This window comes from Ascaphus truei, chromosome 13, assembly GCF_040206685.1.
Source record: "Ascaphus truei isolate aAscTru1 chromosome 13, aAscTru1.hap1, whole genome shotgun sequence".
In the NCBI taxonomy this organism is placed as follows: domain Eukaryota; kingdom Metazoa; phylum Chordata; class Amphibia; order Anura; family Ascaphidae; genus Ascaphus; species Ascaphus truei.
Genome location: NC_134495.1, coordinates 18,628,216 through 18,651,889, shown reverse-complemented (window position 1 = coordinate 18,651,889; position 23,674 = coordinate 18,628,216). Strand labels below are relative to the sequence as shown.

The 23,674-nt window shown below is 47.2% G+C and overlaps 1 protein-coding gene across 2 annotated transcripts in view; it reads left to right on the top strand.

The window, feature by feature from the left end:
- The window catches only part of SGSM1 (small G protein signaling modulator 1), a 152,870-nt gene that overhangs the window by 60,589 nt on the left and 68,607 nt on the right, over positions 1-23,674 (top strand). For both annotated transcript variants that reach the window (XM_075568735.1, XM_075568736.1), the window contains exon 3: positions 3,378-3,453. In XM_075568735.1, the coding sequence (XP_075424850.1) occupies positions 3,378-3,453 (76 nt within the window). The remainder of the gene's footprint in view (positions 1-3,377; positions 3,454-23,674) is intronic.

The following is a 23,674-nucleotide window of genomic DNA, read 5'->3' as shown; positions in this document are numbered from 1 at the left end:
CAAAAGGAAGCCAATGATTTAATAGGGTCTGAGGGTTCAGAGCAGCTTGGAATATGGTCAAACTAGTTGGGTTAAGTAGTTCTTATCTGCCTTCAAATTCGATGTTTCGGCATAATTTTTTTCCCGGTACTGAACAAGCTTCGAATATCTTTGAAATTTGGAACTGCTCTAAATCATTTCCCGCAGCTGTTAAATAAGTTTGATGTGAGGGGTTGTGTTCTTCAGTAACCTCTGCGAGTCTACGTGGGAGGCAAAAAAGTGAGACTGCCTTCCTTTGAGATACACTCACCACCAATGATGGAGCCATCATCTAAATGGGGCCTTATTCCAGATCATGGAGATCTGCCTGGATGTCACCTTTCCAATTGTTAGAATAGTTGGTTGATATAAAGTTTTCCAAGGTAGGTTGGATTCGTATGTGAGCGAGCTCCAAATGCCATAATCACAGGTCTCATCGTTTCGTCGCTGTGATGGTTATTAAAGAAAATAACTCAGCCTCTGCTCACAAGAAAGCATTACATAACCTATTTTAGGAAGCTCATACCTTTCCCACGTTATTGTTATTGCTGACAACGCCGGCTTATGCTGAGAGTGGATTTATGAAAGATATTAAACACAATAGTCTTGCTTCTCCATTTCCTCCTCTCTCAAAGTGACACGAGCCGTTTGGTTTTAACGCATTTTGCAAACTGAACACATTAGTCATGTGAATTTGCTTGCATATTGCCCCCGTTCATCAAAACAAGACCCAGAAGCACTTTTGCAGCTGTACATCCATGAAGCCATCTCTGGGGCAGAAAACCTTGACCGGTCACTCCTGGTGCTTGGGTCTGCAGGATAATAATACGGTAGTAAGATACGTGTGCAGAGGTAAACGCAGGGAGACAGATTTGGGGAAGTTAATACATGGCTTTATTCAGCCTGTCCCTTTAAACAATGTTCAACATACAAAAATAAACAGCCTATCCCTGTGTAAGGGCTAACTCACTTCCCCGGTCCCTATCTGCAAGGCTGGGAGGAAAAGCCCCTTACCAGCCTACCAAAGTCTCAAGAGGTACCTCAAAGCAGGGGGCCCTTCAGGTCAGTCTCTGGTTCTGGGTCTGGATGGGTGTTCGTTGAGGGGCCAGCCTCTGGTAGGTTCCTGGGTTTGCTGCACCCGGGGTCTGTTCCCTTGGTGTCTTGAAATCAGCACACAGTCATCCTGTCTGCTCAAGAGTCTCTAGGTTAGTTCACAGCAGGAGGTTTTTACCCTTGTCTGATTAACCAGGTGGAGACTGGTTAATTGTTTTTAGCTGCAATTAACCAGCTCCCTGCTGGATTCCTCAGACCACTGAGGCTTTCTAGTGAAGCCTCATAGAGACAGGGTTAATTCCCTATAAACAACGGTATTGACATTATAATTATGACTCGATTACATTTTGATAACTGGAGGAATAAGGAGATAAAGTATAGCTTTCAAAGTTGCTGCCTATTAAATAAAACTGTAGCAAGTCACTGGACAGCCAAATAATATCTTTCTTACAGATCATAGTGTTTAGACTGTGCTCTTCCCTTGTGACCTCTGCAGAACCCTTCCACCGTGATCTTTTTCTGACTCAATGCCCCAAAGCAGATGCAACTGAAACCCAATGTACAGCAACATTGCAACATAAACTGTGTAATGCAGGGGTAGCCAACTCCAGCCCTCAAGGGCCACCAACAGGTCAGGTTTTCAGGATATCCCTGCTTCAGCACAGGTGGCTCAATCAGTGACTCAGTCATTCTGACAGACACTTGTGCTGAAGCAGAGATATCCTGAAAACTTGACCTGTTTGTGGCCCTTGAGGACTGCAGTTAGCCCACCCCTGGTGTAATGTGTCAACATAAAGAGAGGGAGTGGCTCAGTGAGTAACGACACTGACTGGCACTGAGAGCTTGAAGCAGGGGAGCCTGGTTCAATTCCCAGTGTCGGCTCCTTGTGAACTTGGGCAAGTTACTTTACTTTATCTCCCTGTGCCTCAGGCGCCAAAAACATAGATTGTAAGCTCCACGGGGCAGGGACCTGTAAAATGTCTCTGTAAAGCGCTTCATAAAACTAGCAGCGCTACACAAGAACATGCTATTATTATTAAGAGACACTTTCTGCTTACGTTTGCACCAAGTGTAAGAAGGGGTTTCCAACCCATCACGCAAATCGTTAGCCAAAGAGGTTTATGCCACCTCAGACCTAGCAGATTTATTTTTGACTCAAGTAAAGCGAGGGGGAGGGGGAGGGGAAGGGAACGGGACAGAGACTCAGAATTTGATGTATTTGGTTAAAATCTGTGCGCTATGAAAACTCCTTGCTGACACTCAAAAGGATTTGGCGCAAAGGACGCCCTTGGTGTAGACCTTGCTTGGGATTTGCCTAAATTCATCATGACCAAAGGTGTTGCAGTGAACCAATGTCTTATTTAGGAAATATTCTGCATATCAAGGCAAATGTGCTTCAGTTCTGGTGCAAAACATCTGCACCGTACTGCATGTATAACTAGGAAACGCCCATTCAAATCAATAGGATTCTCTTCTTATGTGCACCAGGTGCGATTTTTGTTTACTCTTGAATAGCAGCATTGTATGGCCCCGTGATACATAGGGCCCGGTTCTCGTAACTCCGAAGGGTGACAGACCGCTAAAGTGTCCTGTAGAAGCGGATTTACATGCTATGCTATTTTGTAAGCCCTTCTTGCATGTCCAATCCGAGTCTAAAAGGCCTTTTTAGAAGTGGTTTCACTCCGGCTCTGCCAATCCGATCGATTTGTCAAAAAAGCCTGAAACGTGCATTTTTTTTCACCAAAAAAAAACCGCAATACTCGTAGCTCCGTTATGCAAATCGCTTCTAAAAACTCGCTTTTTTTGTTTTTTACACGCCACCTGGTTTTGCGAGTTCCATCCAGAGCCTGAAATATGGGTTGGGCTGAGACAGAAAACCCCATAAGTCAGACTGGGGATGGAGTAAGCGCCACCTCTGGTCATTCCGCTTCTAAAGGAAAATATATAGTTAGCACATTGGCAGGAAAGATTAATTCCAAGAGTGGCCAACTCCAGTCCTCAAGGGCCACTAACAGGTCAGGTTTTAAGGATATCCCTGCCTTGGCACAGGTGGCTCAATCAGTGGCTCAGTCGAAGACATGGATATCCTGAAAACCTAACCTGCTGATGGCCCTTGAAGACTGGAGTTGGCGACCCCTGATTTATGCAATATATCTACCTGTGCCTCGTTATGACATCATTTTGAGATCCGTAGCTATTTTCTTGCTATTGACAAAGGGGACGGGTAATCAGGATTGGTTGAACCTACGTATTTGGGGCTCCGCACATGTCCATGTATCTGAGCACTGTTATCTTGTCTTTAACAGGTGAAGCAGATCATGGAAGAAGCGGTTACCAGAAAATTTGTCCACGAAGACAGCAGCCACATCATTTCATTCTGCGGTAGGTTCTAAAGGGCAATAGATCATCACTTCTGCCTAGGGGTGTTATTCTGTGATGTTACGGAACGGGTGTCACGGAGCATTGAGTTGTAGGCATCACATTTGAAGACACGCGTAAACGAACTGAAGCACGTCCAGGCTGAAACTTTGAGGTCTGGAAAATGTGACGTGAGAAACGTCTGCAAGTATATAAAGTGGGTGCTATGATGATGGGACCAGGTTATTCCCCGAAAGCACTTAGGAGAAGAAACATAAAATGAGGCACTTAAACTGCAGCAAAGGAAGTGTAGACTAGACATCTTTCTTCTCTATTAGAGGATACTTCAGTGTTAATAACTAGGTGGATGATGAACAGAATCTCTGTTCATTATTACATTTATGTATCTGTACAATAAGTATTACGAATAGTGGAAGTAGATCTAAAAAAACTCTCACTGAGCACTCTTTATCACTGATGTATGGGCCGGCTGCAGGAGAGAGCTGGCTGATATGAATATTAAAGAGTGTTCTAGACTAACACTTTAGTCTTTGGTGTTGATCAATAGTCTGGAGATCGGAGGTTCCCAACTCCAGTCCTCTAGGTCCACTAACATTGCAGGTTGTAAGGCTATCCTCTCATTAGCACAGGTGGCCCTATCATCCGTGCTCAAGCAGGGGTAACCTTAAAACCTGTACTTTTGGTGGTCCTTGAGGACTGGAGTTGGGAACCTGATGTAGACCATCGTTTGAGAACCCTGTCCTAGGCTTGAGAAGTATCAGTCAGATTAAGAAGAGATAGAAGACATTGCGTAGATGTGTCATAGGTTCTCCATCGGTGGGGGATTGTAAAGATTGGTGACATAATTATATAGCAGAGCAGATAACTACCATTTTACCTAGTCTGCCTGTTCTTTCTTGCCACAAGTAAAGATGCTCTCAAGGTTAAACTGTACATAGCCTGGAATTGTTACTTTGGCTTCCGTGCTGGGCCGGCTTAGATGACCTTTGAGGTCTCTCCAGCGTCTGATCTCCATTGAAACCCCTCGTGCCCTTTAACTCCTTTCAGAAGCCAATACAGAAAGCACTGCTGTTAAGATGGCATCATCTGGGGTAGGCACCCCAAAATAAATCAACACAGCTGGCTTATTGTGTTACGTTACAGATATAGCCGGCGTATTGCTCCCGCTGGTGTGTTATGGTCAGATATTCTGCATCATCACTGCCATTAAATCCTATGGAAACTCTGTGATATTCTGCGTTAATTAATCATGCAATATGCTGCATTACCAGTAGGTAAAAGAAAACCTACTACATCGGTATATCTCTCATAATAAAACTGAGCTGAAAACATGCCGGCATATTTACTGTACAAGTAAGTGCAGTTGCAGATTTACTGTGCAGAACAGCATGTTTATTTTCCGGGAGGGGGCTGCTTCAGAATGCAACACAAACCCCAGTAACACAATAGCAGAGGCCTCAGTAAAGAGACCCGGGGCGTATTTGAGAAGCACATCAAGGCTACAAGGTTTGACAGCAGTAAAATAAATGCATCCCCCGGGTATGAAATTTTTAATCTGTTGAATTTATTATGGCCGTTTCGCGGAGGCCCTTAGGGTTTTGGGATCAGTGTCGTTGTTTTTTTTTCTTTATTTAAGCCTAGACGCTGTGCAGGAAGGGTGGCTGGAACGGAAGGATTTGTGAGCAGCGGTTTTGCTCAGCTGTGGTTCTTTTATTAACTGCGGCATTACTCGGAGTAAATAACTACATAACGTGATTTACTAGAAGGCAGTGATTCTCTCCGCGCTGGCAGCCTCTCCGTCTTTTTTTTATTTGTCGGCGCGTGTAAAGATTAGTTTTAGCAGTCACATGGGTGCCAGCTTGCCCCCCCGGGGGATGGAAGCTGACAGCGGCATGATGTCGGGAGCAAGCAGCAGCCGTCAAAGCAGGAACCGTGAGAGTCGACTTTGCCACTTGTGCAAGCAGCAGCTCACCTGCAGGGGGTAAGAATGCAGCCGTGAGAATGAACATGCTGCTCTGCATAACGACGCGGAGTATCTCTACACATGGGCCACAGAGGTGGCCAGACTCACTGTGAAGAAAAGCAAAACACCACGTGAGGGGTTAATTCAGCAGCGTTCCTGCGTTTCCTGTTCATTGACAGATCTAGTTGTTTGTGCAAGAACCAAGGACGGAGTATCTCTGCCTGTGAACGGTTTGCCTTCAGCCTCCATTCTGAGGCCTCGGCCATGTTACCTGCTGGCGCGCTGAGGCTCAGGGAAAGCGGGTTTTTTCCCTGGCCTTGCGGTTGCTTTCCCTGAGCGCCGTCAGGGGGCGGGCCGGGGGCGGGCCAGTGACGTCACGGAGCTGGTTCGCCCTCATTGGGCGAACCGCTCGCATGACCGGCCCTGCGCTCCGGCAAGCGCGTGAATATAAAAATTACCTAAAACCTACGCTTCCGCGCGCTTGCGGAGGCGTAGGCGAGCCCCTACTAAAGCCGCTCTAATTGCGGCTGTAGGGGCTCAGTGCCAAGCATGAGCGAGCATCGGCACGCTTCAGCGAGTAAGCGCTTACCATGGCTGAGGCCTTAATTGAACTACCAGTGGAAGCTGAATGGGAAGTTTATTCAGCTGTCTCATAAGCAAGGGGTGGGCAACTCCAGTCCTTAAATTCCCCCCAACAGGTCAGGTTTCGAGAATATCCCAGCTTCAGCGCAGGGGGATCAATCCGTGTTCGGGGATCTTGCAGACTGGAATGGAGAACCCCTGTCCTAAGCGTTGGTGTTAGTTACTGTCTCTGCGGGTATATTCAGTCCTAACTACAGCGTGCAGTACCTGTAATGAAAGGTTACAGGGGGAGAAACCCGCTCTTTCGATCCTATATTCGTTCGCACCTCCTCTGTAAATGAGATCAGATAGCATCCGACAGATGTGTAAATCGTACACCAGCGATGCCGCCTGCTAAAATAATAACATACACCGCAGAAATATAGTATGCTTCTATGTACTGTATCTCTCCCTTTCACATCTCTCTCCCCCCCCAAGAATTATACCTTGGGGGGAGGCCTCTGGTCATGAACGTTCCCGCGGCAGAGAGGAGCTGGGACCCCGCGGCCAGATGTAGAAGTTCTGCCCAACTGGAGCACGCATCTGGAGGGGGGGGGGAGAATGGGGGTTGGCAAGAGCGGACCTCGCAGCTGGGGAGAGCTGGGGTCCCGCGACACACAAAGGACTCGGAGGCCGGATACGGAACTTGGGCTCGAGTGTCCGGCGGGCCGAAATTCCCGCATCGGCTGGTCAGGCCTAAGTGGGATTACTGCTTTAAATTAAAACAGAATGACGTGGGTTTTTTTTTTTAAATTTATCATTAGTGTTAGTAAATCTAAATTATTAGTGTCATATTGTCATATTACTTATAATAGCCATATTGTGAAAATAATACATTTTGTCAACCTATGTAAACAAACATTCGCGCTACATTAAATACATACAAAGCAACGTAATTATGCGCTAATGCTATTTTTGGAGCCCGCGCCAGGTTTAACTTGGAAGAAGATGTTTTTATTACAGTACATGCCATTAATATCAGTGCACCAAACTATTTGCTTAAAACGATTTTTGACTCTTAAAGCGCACATTGAAAAAAATAAGGTTAGTGCATCGGCGCAGAAATGCGCGATTGCGTGTGAGATTTCCGTGAGCTAAAAATGCCATTGGTGATGCTTAAACCATGGTTTTGCCGACTCTTCCGGGAGCAAAAGGGTTAAACTTAAACCGGCGATTGAGGCATAGAGCTTTGCTGCGATTAACGGGCTGTGTCCCCAGTACTAATTAGGATCCGAAACGCACTTCTGCAATATCATGCATCGGGTGTCTTCATTATGATGGAGGCAGTCAATGAACAATCCGGGTTTGTCAGCTCATCACTTATCGTTTTACACTGCGTCAGTCAGACGGCAGAACAAAGAGCTTGGTGATAAAGGCTTGTGCAATCAGTAGCCATTCACTGGGCAGCATTGCCTGTAAGAGAAGCCACTATATTCAACAGATTTTCCTACCTGTAATGTTATATATCTGTAAAGAAGCAGTTCCACCGGCTCATTTAAAAAAACATTTTTTTTTACGTAGGTGGGAAGGAGGGGAGGGGTGGTCTTCGTAGCCGAACTGCCGTAGTTTCAGCTCTGGGGATCCCCTGCTTCCGGAAATACTTACATTGGAAGTTGATGCAGACTAGGCGAGGCACAGAAAATGTAGGGTTAAATACAATAAAGGGTTTACCTTTGACGTGGTTGCAAGGCTTATAATGCAAAGGAGGCAGGCGTGAGGCGCCGGCAGCCCCAGCACGTTCCCCCAGCAGCCCCACCATGATTACCCAGCAGCCCCACCATGATTACCCAGCAGCCCCACCATGATTACCCAGCAGCCCCACCACAATGCCCCAGCACTTCCCCCACCAGCCCCAGCATTTCCCCCACCAGCCTCACCACGATTCCCCAGGCATATTGGGTAGAGGGAGGAGGCAAGAGTGAGGAGCCGACAGCCCCAGCACGTTCCCCCAGCAGCCCCACCACGATCCCCAGCACCACCAGAGGTAGGGGGGTGTGTGTGTATATGTGTGTGTGTGTATGTGCATGTGTGTGTAACGTTTGGCAATTTTATTTTATTTTTTTAAATATTCGGGGTCCACGCTCACACCGCGTTATAAGCGTATCTGCGTTATAGCGGATCGCGCTATAACGGGGTTGAGCTGTTTATATATACACACATACACACACAGATATATAGACACACAAAACATTTGCCATTAGTTTGCTTGCAGTCTTAAAAGGGAGGAAAACCCTATTATCAACATTAGTGCATTATAAACATACAGGGGTAGGGGGAAGAGGGACACGGATGACCCCTATGATGCTGCACGTCTTGTGGTTTTGCTAGTTTTCTAGGGGGATGTCCCGAATCTGGAGCGCTGACCGTGAACTAAAGGGAAGAGGGGATCCCTCCCCTTCTGTTCTATTGACGAGTTCAAGAGTGTAGATATCGGCCGCTCTAATATTTCCGGAATAAGATAATTCACAAAATATCCAATATATAAAATAGACAGAACAAGAAGAGCTCATGCACGGAGCGGGTAATCTAATAAAGACGATAAAGGTGAGATGTCTCATGTGGAAAAATATCAAAACCTTCCTGAAGGACACAACCAGAGATGGCAACCCACCCTGATGCACCCTCAGTGGAGGTAAAAAATATAAGAAGTTACAGTAACTTGATAAAGTACTGTGAAGATGTGAAACGCGTAGGAGGCTTCCCACACCTCCTGTGGGTTATGTTTCTGCTTAACTAAAACTTTTTTATTTTTCCTCTCCTGGCTCCCTTGGCCATGCGCTGCTGTTTTCATTTTTTTCCCTACCTGTTCTATGGACCACACTGGAGGCAGAAAGCAAATCGCATGAGAGCTCAGGAGAGTGGTCACATGAACGCTAGTGGTGGGGCTGTCATTGACCACGGAGGTGGCGAGACACTTTCGGCACTAACTGGGGTTAAAGAAGCCAACTTCGTGGTTTACAAAATGTTTTTGTGAGCTCGGTGCGCCGGCCCCTTGTAAATAACGGGGCAATCAATTACAATTGGACCCATTGCCCCATTATGGCATTTGGGTGCCGAACCTGTGGACGTTATTTCCCTCTTGTTGAGTCTGGCTCCATCGAGCAGTCACGTTGAGCGCCGCCTGACTTTCCCGGCTCACGTCAAGTCAGCCGAGCGCTAAAAACGAGAAATCAGGCCATCAGCAAAGAAGCTGACATCTCTTCCAACACGAACGCCGCCCTGCAGGGTACGAGCGCTAACTGTCAATTATGTCACTGCAGGCACGGATTTGTTTGGGGAAAGCCAGAGAGAGAGAGAGGCGGTGGGAAAAGGTTAGGCATACAACGATAAGGCAGAAGAGAGATACAAGGGAAATAACACATGGCAGGAGAAAGGGATGACATTTGGGAAATAATTGAAACCACCCTGACCAACTCTCTCTCTCTTTTTGAGGTAGCCTCAAATTTCACTGAGAACTGTGTGATTAGTTGTTTTTTTTTTTTACTTTCTTTCCATCTTTCCAATACCAGTCACTCGAAAAGACGAGCATTTTCCTTCCAGATCTTCCTGAAATTAGTTTTCATGTGTGGGTCAGGATGCTCTCAATAACCCCTTCTTAGGGGAAAGTGGCTGTGCGTGTTTAAAAAGGAGCAATCCAAGCTAGATCCTACATGTATTTTTGTTTGAAAATAAATCAGTTTTGTAGTATTAGATGCTACTTACTACCTTTTTTTCACGCTTTTCTTTTGCACGTTTCTTGAAGTGGAGGTTGGAACAGAAATTTTAAACATGATGCTCACAAGAGGAATTGGAAATACACAACTCACACTTTTGCATGAAAGAAAATATGCCATTTTGTGCATACTGTACATAGTGGCGTTTTTTTTCTTCTTTCTTTCCTCTTTTGAAGCTTTATTCACTGTACACAATATGGTTTGATATTATAATCACATGTTAATTCAATTTTCTAACCTTCAAGCGCACTATCTTTCTTCTCGTTATTTCCTAAAAACAAAATGAGCCTTGTTTTTTGGGGTGGGCTTCCAAGAAGATGTTAGCAGTCACATTTCTCTATCCCTAGCCTCTGGCTACTACAGGGACACTTATCCCAAATCAGTTATACTGTAAGCAAGCCAACGGGGTTGGACTGGCAGGAATATGATGGCCATGTTTTGCATTTTTTAAGACTTCTTAATTTAAAAACGTAGCATCATTTTGTATAAAGAATACAATCTATCCAAAATTCTGCTGCTAGAATAATTTCACTTTCTGCCAAACAGCCTCTGCTCATCTCCTCCTTAATCCCTCTCCTGGCTTCAAATCAAGTTTCCGATCACTCACAAACTTCTCCCTCTTACCTTCAGTGCTCTCCGCTCATCTGCTCATTCCTACTGGACATATCAGCGTTGATCTCTCGTTATGCCCCTGCTAGTCTCCTGCGCTCTGCCCATAACTGTCTCCTCTCCACCCCTTTCACCTCTACTGCTCTCTCGCCTTAAACCCCTTACCCTCACACTCGGTGTACGCCAAGCACCTTCTCCCCCCCACCTTTAAGACTGACCTTAAAACTCTAAATGAAGCATTTCAATAGCCCGGACTCATGGCTACTGTCCCACACCCACAGTCACTCCTACCAACCATTGAGGCCAAGCACTGCCATCTACTGCACTTATTCCCTCAGCTGCTGTCTCTGTAACTCTCCCAACATGCCACTTAGATTGTAAGCTCTGCGGGGCAGGAATTTCCTTTCTTATTGTCTGACTTTGTTGCGCTTGAATAATAATTCCCTGTGCTGTTTTTAAATCTCTTATGTAAAGTTCTCAGTACTCTGTGAGCACTATATAAATAAAGATATACATACATACATACATCCCAGCACTTAAAGTATGGTTATTTTTAAATCTATCTCGTATAGACACAATGGCACTTCAAACAACCAGGCTTTTCCTTCTCTCGACGACACCAGACGGGCTGTGCATAAAAGTGATAACATTCATTTGGAGTTTCTCAATGTGTGTGCAGTCGTACATCTTGGAAGCAAAGGGATTAATTAAAGACCTCTGTACCTGGGCTAATGAAAATGTGATTTTGTACCAAACCTGAATCAGATTACTATGCAAATTACAAGCGAGTCGCTGAATTTTTCTCACTGCTTCCTGCCGGAAAGAAGCGTCGTCTCGTGTGATAAAGGCATAATCTAGCGAAAGATCAGTGGCTGCTTCAGCGCTGGCGTGAACATTGATGGGCTCTTTCTTTATCTGCTCTCTGCTGAAGCGGTCGTTTTCTGCCAATAATCTCGATTTTGAAGTATGTGGATTTTGGGCCCAACACAGAGCTTTGGCAGATATGCAGATGCAGCAGAGCTCGTGCTCTCCGGAACCATGGCTGAAAAAGCTGGAAGCCGCTGCTCCTTGAGAGAGGGCTGGTGCTGCTTCCGTTTCGGACCCCTCTGGCACCGGGGGCAGTTGAGGTCCCACGGCTTGCCCCAAGGCCGAAAAGAAGTCTGTAGAATGACCCCCCCTCAGAAGGCTGTTCTGCCGATTCCAAATAGTTGTTCTGCGTGTTCAAAAGCTTGTTGTTTGTATTGTACAGATTGTCCCCGTGCACCCTAATGCTTCCTATACACATGTGAAAGATTGTTCGGTGATTTCTAACGGGACACGGTACATTCAAATGATTTTGTTCAGGAACATTTCCTCGTGGTTGGTTGGCACAATTTGTCGTACAGCACTGAATACATCGGCAGTGCTACATGAGAAAAGAAATATGATTTAATATTATGAGTGCAAGATTCCACTTTTAGAAAGACGGTTACCCTGCAGTGTGTGGCACTGCTTCTTCTGGTAACTCCGCATACAAACAAATCAAGAGCAAATGGTTGATTCAGGTGATATATTACCTGGACTAGTGGTCATTTTTAGCATCTTTATCACTTCAAACCTTGAGCCTTAAACCAGGGGTGGCCAACTCCAGCCCTCAAGAGCCACCAACAGGTCAGGGTTTCAGAATATCCCTGCTTCCGCAGGTGAAGCAGGGTGGCTCAATCAGTGGCGCAGTCGAAGACTGAGCCACTGATTGAGCCACCTGTGCTGAAGCAGGGATATCCTGAAAACCTGACCTGTTGGTGGCCCTTAAGGACTAGAGTTGGCTTTGTTTCTATTGGCTATTGGAGCGGGCCTGACCACACGGCCATTCTGTGTCCACTGGGCAAGAATACTCATCGTCCGAGAACCAGTGGGGTCCCTATGAAGTTGGAAGACCATGACTCCGCTTCCAAGGACCCCTCTGGCTTAGGCAAGTAAAAAAAAAATTAATTAAAAAATAAATCGACATGCTGATGGGGAGAAGAAGCACAACGTATAAAACCCATAGATTACAATAATGTTACAGAACTCCAAAGATAATCAATAGACCGACACGGAATGTATTCTTAGCATTCCCAATCTATTTATAACAAGGTATACATTTTGTCTTGAGGAGGACAAGGCTCATAGAATCTTAGTAATATTCAGTGTAATCCATTGCCTTCAACATGTTATTACGGATCAAGTCCAATCCCAGCTCCTGCCGGATTGCACTATATTTTCTCAGTATGTATTGCCTTGATCTGGGAATGCTACCGTGCCGCTGGCACAGATCTATGTCTTGGGTTCACTACATGCCATCCGGTGATTTATCCTCTGTGGGTGCAAAAAAATCACAAATGTTAACCCAAGGGGGTGTAATGCGAGCATCCTATAACACAGTTTGCCTGGCCTGGAGTCTTCTGCAACAGCTGCAGGGCTGCTATCTTTAACCCTTTCTCAGCTGCACCCAAAAAAGATCATCATTCTTGCAAATTGTATACGTTAATAATGGTTTGCAGTGTCGTAGTACACAGATCAGTAGCAGGAAGTGAGCTTGTAAGGGGCCGTAGATGTCATAGAGCAGCGGTGGCCAACTCCAGTCCTCAAGGGCCGCCATCCAGATTTAAGGATATCGCACAAGGCTCAGTCAATGACCACCACCTGTGCTGAAGCAGGGATATTCAAAACCTGACCACTTGGTGGCCCTTGAGGACTGGAGTTGGCCACCCCTGACGTAGAGTTTACTGAACTTTCGTAATCTTATAGGTCTTTATGCGCCCGTCTTTTGGCTCCAGTTGGTAATGCTGCGGGTCCTAATGTTATTATCTGCACGGGAATCAAGCCGATTCCAGGACCATCACCTCTTCTACAACTCCAAGCCCTATAAAGATGAATGGCTGTATAAAGTGCCTGAATGTTTTCCATACCGCCGTAGCACAGTTGCTGTTCTGGCTACGGACCCCAGGAGCGCAATTATGCCCATTTTATCAATGAGTTGTCTCGAAGTCAGCAACACGGGATTGTGGAATAGCTCGTAGCGGCTTCAACTTCTGCAGGACGCTGCCCACGCGTTTCACCCGCTTGCAGGGAACGCGTTTCCACTCACGCCAACATAATAAAAGCAGCCATGTGCAGCCACGTGCTGGCTCTTCTGCTGGACAAGAAGTGTTAGCATTTAGGTTGGGGAGGTCTTCGCTGACCAAGCAAGGGTAGTGTGAATCGTTGGCAAGATGAGGACATGGAAACACAGCCACGACAAAATGATTTATTGAAGTATACTTATAAACGATTCGTGGGGGGGGGGCGGGAGTTGAGTCAGACACCTAGGAAACGGATTGAAGGTGCATTTCAGGTTAGACCAGGGGTGGCCAACTCCAGTCCTCATGGGACACCAGCAGCCCAGCTTTTAAGGATATCCCTGCTTCAGCACAGGTGGCTTAATCAGTGGCTCAGTCTTTGACTGAGCCACTGATTGAGCCCCCTGTGCTGAAGCTGGGATATCCCGAAAGCCCGACCTAGCGGTGGCCCATGAGGACAGGAGTTGGCCAGCCCTGGATTAGACGGACACCTTTTTAGCTAGGTAAGCGTGGTGCATTTACTGATTAGTATGTTGGTACTCAACAGGATTTTATGCTGGTACAGGATTTTAGATTTTTGGACAATATTCCCCAAGCTCAGACCTGACTCCCATTGGTTGATCTACAGTACAGTATACAGCTCAACCCCCTTATAACGCTGTGCTTGGGGTCCAAAGAATCACATCGCGCTATAAGCGGATCGCGTTAGAAATAATGTACAATTGTATGCATTGTACAATAAAGTATTTACGATACCAATAATCGTGTTGTAAAGTATTCATAAATACGAAAATTGGGAGCCGCGCTTGCGTCGTGTTATAAGCGGATTCGCGTTGTAGCGGATCGCGTTATAACGGGGTTGAGCTGTAGTTTGAAAAGTGGGATTAGAAATGAGAGTAAATTGTATGACTATGAATTCCTGGAGTTAATGTATGTATATCTTTATTTGTATAGCACCATCCATGTACATAGCGCTTCAGAGCAGTAACACACGGGACATCATAACGTAACACATAATGGGAATAAGCGCTTTAAGTAACATTAGGAAGAGGAGTCCCTGCCCTGAAGAGCTTGCAATCTAAGTGGGGGGGTAAAAACAAGGGATTGTAGGACTGATCCAGGTGATACAAAGAGAAAACAATATATTGTAATCCAGCATCTGCTGTGACGCGGAACCCCCCGTACTGCTGAGAACATGTCCATGTCTTGTTAAGCAGCGCAGCATCTGCAGAGCTAATCCTGTTTGCTGATGGGTTGCGTGGAAATATTAAAGAAGGGGTGGAAACACAATTAAGAGCAGCAGCCGTGATAACGAGAGACAGCAGTCACGGCATTGTTCTGCCCGCACGCACATGGAAGGGGCGCCGGGGTGTGTGGGAAAGGGAGTTTGCTCTGTACACGCGGTGCAGCTCCAAACGCAACTCGCACCCAAAATATATCAACCCAATTCAGCGTCGGAGGGTCGGCTTTGCGTTGGGGCTTGGTGCGGGCAGTGTAAGACAAAATGCTGCATTACAATCTTGCATGCTCGCTAGAATTTCTATGTATCAAAGGCAACGTTTACAACTCAACATGCCGCATTGTCCTCCAGTGTAAGTACAAAACACACCACTGCGAAATGCTCCAAGAACTGGATTGACTGTGCCTTGAGTCCAGACGCAAAGTTCACCTTTCCTGTCTTGCCTGCAAATACTTTCTGGGTAAGCTACCCGTCTATCTGAACAAGCTCCTCACCCCTACCACATGCAGCACTTACTGTATCCTCTGAGATCTGACTCCAAAAGACTGTCCAAGGTTCAGCAAAGTATCCGGCCGCTCCTCCTTCTCTTACCGTGCACCCCACCACCAGAACAATCCAATGAGGCTCTCAGAACCGCCTGCAGCAAGTGTGAGGAGTCAGGGCCAAGTTACATTTGCATATGTGCGCGTGTCGGCGTATTAAGAAATGCGCGGCTTGCGTTACTTGAAGGTTTTTCTGCGTTGCTTTTCTCCGTCACCTTCAAGCCGGTGTAAATCTTTTTCCTAACGCAGAATTCCAGCGCCAAAATCTACACAAAAAAACACACTTAATAAATATGTCGCGTTTAAGACAGAAAATATTCTGTTTCTTAACGCAACTTCTGTTCTCTTCCTTGTTGTGGCTTCCACTTTCCTCTGTCATCGTTGGAACCTATTTTTTATTTTTAATATCATTTCCATCTGCACCCAGAAGAGACCGGAACGGGACATTTGGTCGCGGCCGTGACGCCACAACCAAGTCTCCGCCGCCGCCGTTCTGCCAATAAGGCAAGTTTATTTAGCGGTTGGGCTACGGCGTTAAGGATAGGGGTTTTAGGTTAAGGGTTAGGTTTTTAGGGCAGGGGATTAGGGTAAAGGGTATGGGATTAGGGTAAAAGGTTAAGGGGTTTAGGATCAGGGCCTTAGGGTAAGGGGTAAGTATTGGGGGGTTAAGATGAGGGTTTTTTAGTGTAAGGGGTAAAGTTAGAGGCAGCAAAGTGGCCGGTGGAGAGATGTCCAGGCGCCGAGGTGAGTGGTGGCTAAACGCCGACAGAGATGACCAAATGTCCTAGACCGGAAGGGACCATCGGGAATTGTTAGCGATGCCCCCGAAGATCGGGGAGATAACATCTAAAAAAAAGTAGAAAGTCTTCCACTGTATCACCTCCCACACTTTATTTAGAACCACATTCCAGGTAACAGCAGCCGGTCACCTGCAATGGCGGGTCAAGGAGAGTCACCTTGCGGGGCACAGCCCACCTGCCCGTCGTGTCTGCCTATTAACCCTTTGAGACCCATAGCGGAAACAGCACACGTCCAGCTGCTACATTGCTGTGGTGCCGCTGGGGGGGTCCCAGAACGTGGTCGCTACGTAAAGGGGTCACCCAAGGGGGGGGGGGGGGGGGGGTGAAATGAAATGCACTAAAATAAATATTTAACTTGTGGTGAGGTCGACAACAAAATGGCGGGAGGTGAAACCGGAGACTGGCCTGGTAGGCCCGTTTCACAGCCTGGAATTGTAAAGGGTAAATGCAGTTACCTGAACGCTTGACAGGCCGCGAGGAATCGACCCAGCCTTGAAGGTCCCCGGATTTATTGAAATGTATGATCTTTACGGCGCGTCTTGATTAAAATGCCCCCGAGGCCACGTTTGCAGCTGGGTGATTAAATTACCTTCTCACTCGGCTGTGAGCGGCCACATCCAATCTGTGTGCACTAAAGTCCCCTGAACATTCGGTGATCCTTTGTAGCCAATAAACCGCAGAAGGCCAGAGCTAGAATGAATGTCATTCTTCATGTTGGTTAGTAAACCGGCGGCAGAGTTTAATATCATGAGATGTCATGATGTCATGTTTAATATCGTGAGATGTCATGATACCATGTTTAATATCGTGAGATGTATCATTGAAAATGATGTTCCCTGAAAGTATTTTGCGGAGCTGGAAGTGTTACGATGTACTCAGCACCCTCATGCAATGCAGCATGTTTTTTATGAATGAAGTATAAATAGTCGTGTTTGTCCAGTTACAATAGTGCAGAGTAAATGAGTACTTGAGTATTAGATGAGTATCTTTTTTTTATTTGGCCTAACAATAGATATTATGAGACAAGCTTTTCGAGTATTGCCGACCTGAGGAAGAGAGGAGAACGCTCGAAAGCTTGTCCCATAAGGCAGGGGTGCGCAAACCTGCAGGGTGCGAGATTTTCGTGGGGGGGCGGCGGTTACCGAGGCCCCTGCACTTCCCCGGAAGGCATTTTAAATAAATACCGGGCATTGCGCAAGGTCTCTGTAACTTTACTTACCTTAACTTTCCAGCGACACGTCACCATAGCAACCCGGCATGCGGGGTCACGTGACCTTGCATTGCCATGGCAGCGTGACGTCACATGACCCCCCGGCATCATTTGACGTCGAGTAGGGGGGGGTGAGAGCAGGCAGGGGGGACGCAGGGAGAAGAGTTTACGTACTCCTATTATAAGGGGTCACCTAATACTCAAGTACCCCCTTTATTTTTTTTTACTTTAAAAGCTCTGTTCTTTCCCTTTCCAATGGTGTTTTTTTTGTTTTATCAACTAAATCTGACGCTTCGTTCAGGAGATAAGCATCTAGGAGGTAAAAATGGAGGTCTCCCTACAGCCCAGTGCAGTCTAAAGGGGAGAATTCCTGCTTTAAAGAGGAACTCCATGTAACATATATATAGGATTGAAGCAGAGGGTCTCCGGAGCTGAACCGCATTGATTTCAGCTCCGGGGACCCCCTGCTTCCCGAGACACTTGCTGAGTCCCCAGTCAGCACTGTGGCACGCGCGCCTGGCGGGGGGGGGGGAGGGGCGGCGCGTTTGCAGCGCTGCACCGCGATCTGTGGTCTGAGGGGAGAGGGAAGGTTTGCGACGGGAGGGGGTGTGGACATGACGTCCCGCGGCTGGTTCGCCCTCATTGGCTGAACCGCCAGCGGGGGCGTGGCCACGCCTCCGTCGCGAATGCCAAACTCAAATTCCCCTGCCTGCCTGAAAACCTGTCGCGCACCGCTGAGGAAAGGTGCGCGACAAGGTTGGAACTGGGACCGGAGTAACTGGGGGGGCGGGGCTTGATCGTACAGCGCACGCCGAGGTGTGCGCTGTAGTAGTTAGTGAGACCGCAGCCTCAGGTGGTGCCGGTATCTGTGCAGTTTAAAGCACCCGCATCACCTGGGCCAACGGGAAGACACAAGGGATGACGCCGTGTCTTCCTATTGGCCCACAGGACGCAGGACCTTTTTAAACTCGCCAAATTGTGAACCGAACCAGGGGTCCCATACCTGCAGCATCCACGGAGGTAATTATCTCAGAAAGCAGGGTGTCTCCAGAGCTGAAATCAACGTGGTTCAGCTCCGGAGACCCCCCCCCCCCCCCTTCCCTGCTTGGATTGTTCCTTTAAGTAACTGGGTTACTTTGCTATGTACAGTGCTGCGTAGGCTGGAGATAAATGTATCTGCAGTGTCATATCTGATGGTCTCTAGCCCTGCACCGCGCATCACTTCATCACTGCGCTTTAAATAATGATGCTGTTCACTGTAAACCTGCATAATTGCGCGTCATCGCGTTTTGTTCTAATGTGCGGATGCTAATGCTGCAGCCGATTGAGCAGAATGTAGATGCGCCTGGAATAAAAGGTTAGGGGTGTGAGCTTCCGAAAAGCAATATCAGCTGATGAATGATAGTCACGCTGGGGGAAGGACGGGGAGGTTTAACTGGTGCATTCCTGCAGGCAAGAAGAGCAGCAACTCAACGGTGTTTGTGCTGTATTAACTGCTCAGGGCAGGGGGGCAACTCCAGTCCTCAAGGGCCACCAACAGGTCAGGTTTTCAGGATAACTTGGCTTCAGCACAGGTGGCTCAATCAGTGGCTCAGTCAAAGACTGAGCCACTGATTGAGCCACCTGTGCTGAAGCCGGGATCTGATTGAGCCACCTGTGCTGAAGCCGGGATATCCTGAAAACCTGGGCTGTTTGTGGCCCTTGAGGACTGGAGTTGGCCACCCGTGACTTAGGACAATGGTAGAAAACAGATGGGGGTTTGGGCTTTTGCATGCATCCCCCAACCACTGCACGCCCCAGCAGCCGGAGAGGGCATGTGGCGGAACCACTATAGCTGCACCTATAGGGTCCCATCAACCACGCGCTGGAACTCAATGCTGGCACTAATTTTAGCTTTTCTAAAGGGCCCCCTCTCGCCGGGGCCTTGTTCCGCTCCTGCGTAGATGGTAGCTGCTCCCCGCTCTCTCAGCTGCTTAATGACAGTGTAATGATAACACGCTGTGCTGTGCTGTCCTGTTCCTCTCCTGTGCAAATCACCGGTTCCCCATGAAAGAAGAGGAGCCGGATAGCGTTCCCCTGTGCCGGCACTGCGCAGCTGACCGGGGGTTGGGGGGAGCTCCTACCCACGGCTGCAACGTCCCTTTTCCCTCTGCACCATGTACATAAGGTACGATAACTGAAGTGGTTATAGCGGTTAGGGTAGGGGTTTAAGGATGGGGTTTTTAGAGTAAGGGGTTAGAGTAATGGGTTTTAGGGTTAGGGGTTAAGGTTTTTAGGGTAGGGGGTAGCGTTGGTATTAGGGGTTAAAATTAGCGTTTTTAGGGTAAGTTTAGGGGCTTACCTTGGAGGCAAAACGGCCAAGGGGAGAGTATGTTGCGGCTAAACACCGGCTGCGATTTGGTCACGGCAAAAAGCAGCGAAAAAATGTCCTAGACCAGGGCTGCGCAAAGTGGGAGGTGGGCGGGAGAATGTCCAGTGGGGTCTCGGCGGCTACAGAAGTCCCGCGCTCTCCCCCAAGGGGGGGGGGGGGACCGCGCGAGGCCTTTGCAGCTTCTCCTATCTGATCTTCGGTGATGCGCCTCCATGGTAACCGGCGTCAAAAGACCCTACAACGTCATTTGACGCCGGAGCCGTGCAGGAGAGGGGACGTGAGCCGGGAGGTGAGCAAGTGGGGAGGGGGCGCAGGGTCAAAACTTTGCGCACCCTTGTCCTAGACTTAGGACTTTAATGTTTATGCCATAACAGCCGTTCGAGTCGTTTTCAGACAATAATGCGCACTGAACGGCCACTTCAGCATAGAGGGAATGACCACGTTAGTTGCCAATCAGCATAAACTGGCGCTGAGAGGGACATGTTCAAAATGCTGCCCTCAGTGCCAATTAAATTGTAATAAGGGCACTCGTTTTTTGTTTTATGCATTAGCCATTCCTGTGATGCCGTGTTCCCCTTGCACGGGTTGGGCTCTATTCCAACGAACAGGACTAAAGCCTTCTCCAACACGGGGGAGGGGGGGAAGACGCTTCGCAGCATATTGATCAGTCTGAGAGGCACCGCTACAAAGCCATTCACATTTGTATGTTTTTTTTTAACCATTAAATAGGAATAAGCGCCTGCTAGTAACGCTCACATGGAACGTGCCCTTTCCATCCTGTCTCCGCGTTATTTAATATGCCACCAGGATGAGAAGCTGAACTTTCATTACCGAGGTGTGAAATGGAAGGATCTTCGGTTTAGAGCACTTACTGCTGTTTACCATCACCTGGGAGCAGCCCCGTTGTTGCCTGAGCAACGTGACCGCCTGATGAATTCGGAAAGGAGAGGGAGAGAAATGTGGGAAGTACTGTCAATTTAAGCCCTGCATGGCGGGTGGGGTGTGCTGTGGTCCTCTCCAAAACTCCAGTCTCCTTGTTTTAACCCCTCCGCTGAGAAACGGGCCCGGGAACACGCTGCTCTGAAGCGCACGTTTCCAGGAGACCCGAAACAAGAAGGTTCCGGAAGGCGTATATTGTGAACTCTTCGAGGGAAGAAACTCCTTTTCGTAGTGTTACTTGCATGGCCGAAGCGCGTATTCCCAGTATGTGTTATTTGTTATTTTATATTATTATGTCACGTGTTTTATGGCGGTGAAGCGCCATGTACATTGATGGCGCTATATAAATACAGATATACATACGTACCCTTCACCCGCAACTAACATCACTCATCGTTTCCACTCCATGAGCACCATTTTGGTTTTGCCCATGCTGAAACACAAGCTGTTTAGATAGGAAGTGGAATTGTTTAGATCTGGTTGTTAAATGTAATCCATTCATACTAACAAACCATCTCTTCATGCCCCATTAATGTCATGATCCAAGGACTCAACCCAGTGGGATCGGAGGGACCTAGTTAGAACGCCAGTGAAACTTTGATTGAATCATAATCGCAGTTCCTTCGGAAGCAATAGGAGACCCTTTAACTTGCCGGGTACTTGGCAGATTCTCAGTTGATACATTGCAAGGGAAATCTGTAACCAGGCTCTATGTTATGAGGTTCTGCTCAAAAGACATTGGAGGCAACTGGAGCTCCAAAAACAGGTGCACATTGCGTCGTTTTAACTCTGCTTTACGCCATTGATGTATTTTTTCCACCCTGAGCGCTTTGGGGAGTGCCTATAAGAGGAGTTAGGGGAGAAGAACAATATTAGAATGGGATGCAGGACTCCCAACAGCATTCCTGGTGCCCAGGACTAAAGTCTTGACCTGGCCCCCCCCCCCGGGTTGTTGGTGGGTGGGGAGTGTGGCAGACTGCGGACCAGGGATGGGGGGCGCGTGTTGTTGGTGACCTGGTGAGGGTTGCTGGCGGCTTGTTCAGGGTGGGCCAGAGGAAGGGGCTCATTTGGCAAATTCCACCATGTCCCTCTGTTCATTCAAGATGCGGTGAAGCGGTCTTCCCGTTACTGGAGAAGATCTTTAGCCCCGTTCACGTTACTGGAGCCGAACACCTCTCCAGCACAGGGAAGGCAGATTCACAGCATAGCGAAGGGGCCATCATAACAATTTTTTTGCCACTTCTCACTTTCCAGCATTCGCCACCAAAGCGCAGTCTTTGATTTTACCTCTGGACGGATATTTCCTTTCTGCGCAAATTATTACTGCCTAATTTGATCTGATCTAGAGGATGTGGGCTGGCTGTCAGAAAAATAAGACAACATTTGGAGACGCTTGACAGCATCACTATTTCATCTAAATGATCATAAAAGCTCTTCTTAAGTATGAAAAAAATATGAGTTTATTTATTTTGTTGGTTGGTTGGTAACATTTTGTACATTTGTCCCAGAATGCTGCCAGTTCACAATGTTTCATTTGTGACATGAATCTACTACAGCAAGGGTGCACAAACGCTTTTCCCTGCGCCCCCCACCCTGCTCGCGCCCCCCCCCCCCTCTTACCTTGTCTCCATCGTCAAATGACGCCGCGGGGGTCATGTGATGTCACGCGGCGTCGTGACCCCACGGGTCGCCCGAAATCTTCAGAGACAGATGCCTTTTCATTTAAATGCCTTGGGGAAGAGTGCGGGGTCTCTGTAATCATTGTGCCCTTCCAGAAAATCGCAGGGGGCACGCCCAACAGTTTGCGCACCCCTGTACTACAGTATATATTGTGGAAAGCTGTTTGTCTGGTCGCTATGCTTTTGGACACCTCTTAAGATACCATAACCACATTTTGCATGATGGTTCCTGAAGTCATGGAGCAGGTTTTGGTCTATGTTTGGATACAATTCACAAATGGCATCACTGATGACATTAGCAATGTCATACTTGACATACTTGACATACTTGAAAACGAGAGGTAACTCTCAATGTATTACTTCCTGGTAAAATATTTTATAAATAAATAAAAATAAATAAATAAAATAAATAATGATGACATCACATATGACATGGGTTAAAGAGGGCACCATTAATCGATTTAATTCACAATTTCAGGTCTGCAATGGACAAGACCACTCCAGATTAAACTCGTTTAATGCCGGGCACTTTATCTAGTCATTTATAAATCACAAAAAAAAAAATATGCATTCCGAATCACAGCATTATTTCCTATTTGTGTCAAGGTGTGGGTGTCAGCAGCTGCTTAAGGTATGGCTAGGAGGTGTAATATAGTGAAAACCATATGTAGGAAGTGTCTGTTTTCATAATGGGTTTCAACATATGGGCTGCCGAAAATAAAAAAAAATTCCTCTTCCAGTGACTCTGATGTTAAAACACAAGCAGATATGTGTTTAACTGCTCATATTTTTCACATCCGTTTGCAAAATGTTGTGGATTATATCGAAGGAGGGAGAAAGGACGAGATGCTCACAGCGTGGCCGTCCCGCGAAGCTTAGCAAACCTAACCGTCGGAAGCATTCAGCTGCTTGAACACTGAGTAGAAATTTCTCATCACGGGTGTATTTCTATTACAGAAAATCCAGGTCAATTTGTATAAGGAAAATTGAGGTGCAAATGAGTGGGATTTATATAGGGGATGGTCCTGTGCAGTGCCAAATAGGTGAAAATGAAGCACTCACAGCTGGTCAGTAGCGGTCTAATGACCAATTGCAGTGATGAATGCTGAAAACTGCAAGCTGAAGTGCTCCTCATGATAAAACATAAGAAGAACATTGCATAATAAAATGTATTAAACAGCGACATAACAGGGAGAGTAGGGGATACACTCACATTCTCCTAGTCTGTTTGGCGCAGTAAATGTGTTGAGGGTACACTTAGACCACTCAGGATCGTCCCAATGCCACCGCATAGAAGCCACAAATGTCCCGCTCCAATCCTCGTGTCGGCGATGTCTTTGTCTGTGTGGGTACTGTAGTTCCGCGTCTGCGCTCGCACAACAGTACGGTATGCCAATGGAGTCAGCCTGGCTGGCTGGTATGGTATCTTTAGAGGGTCAAAAACCCTACGCGTTTCG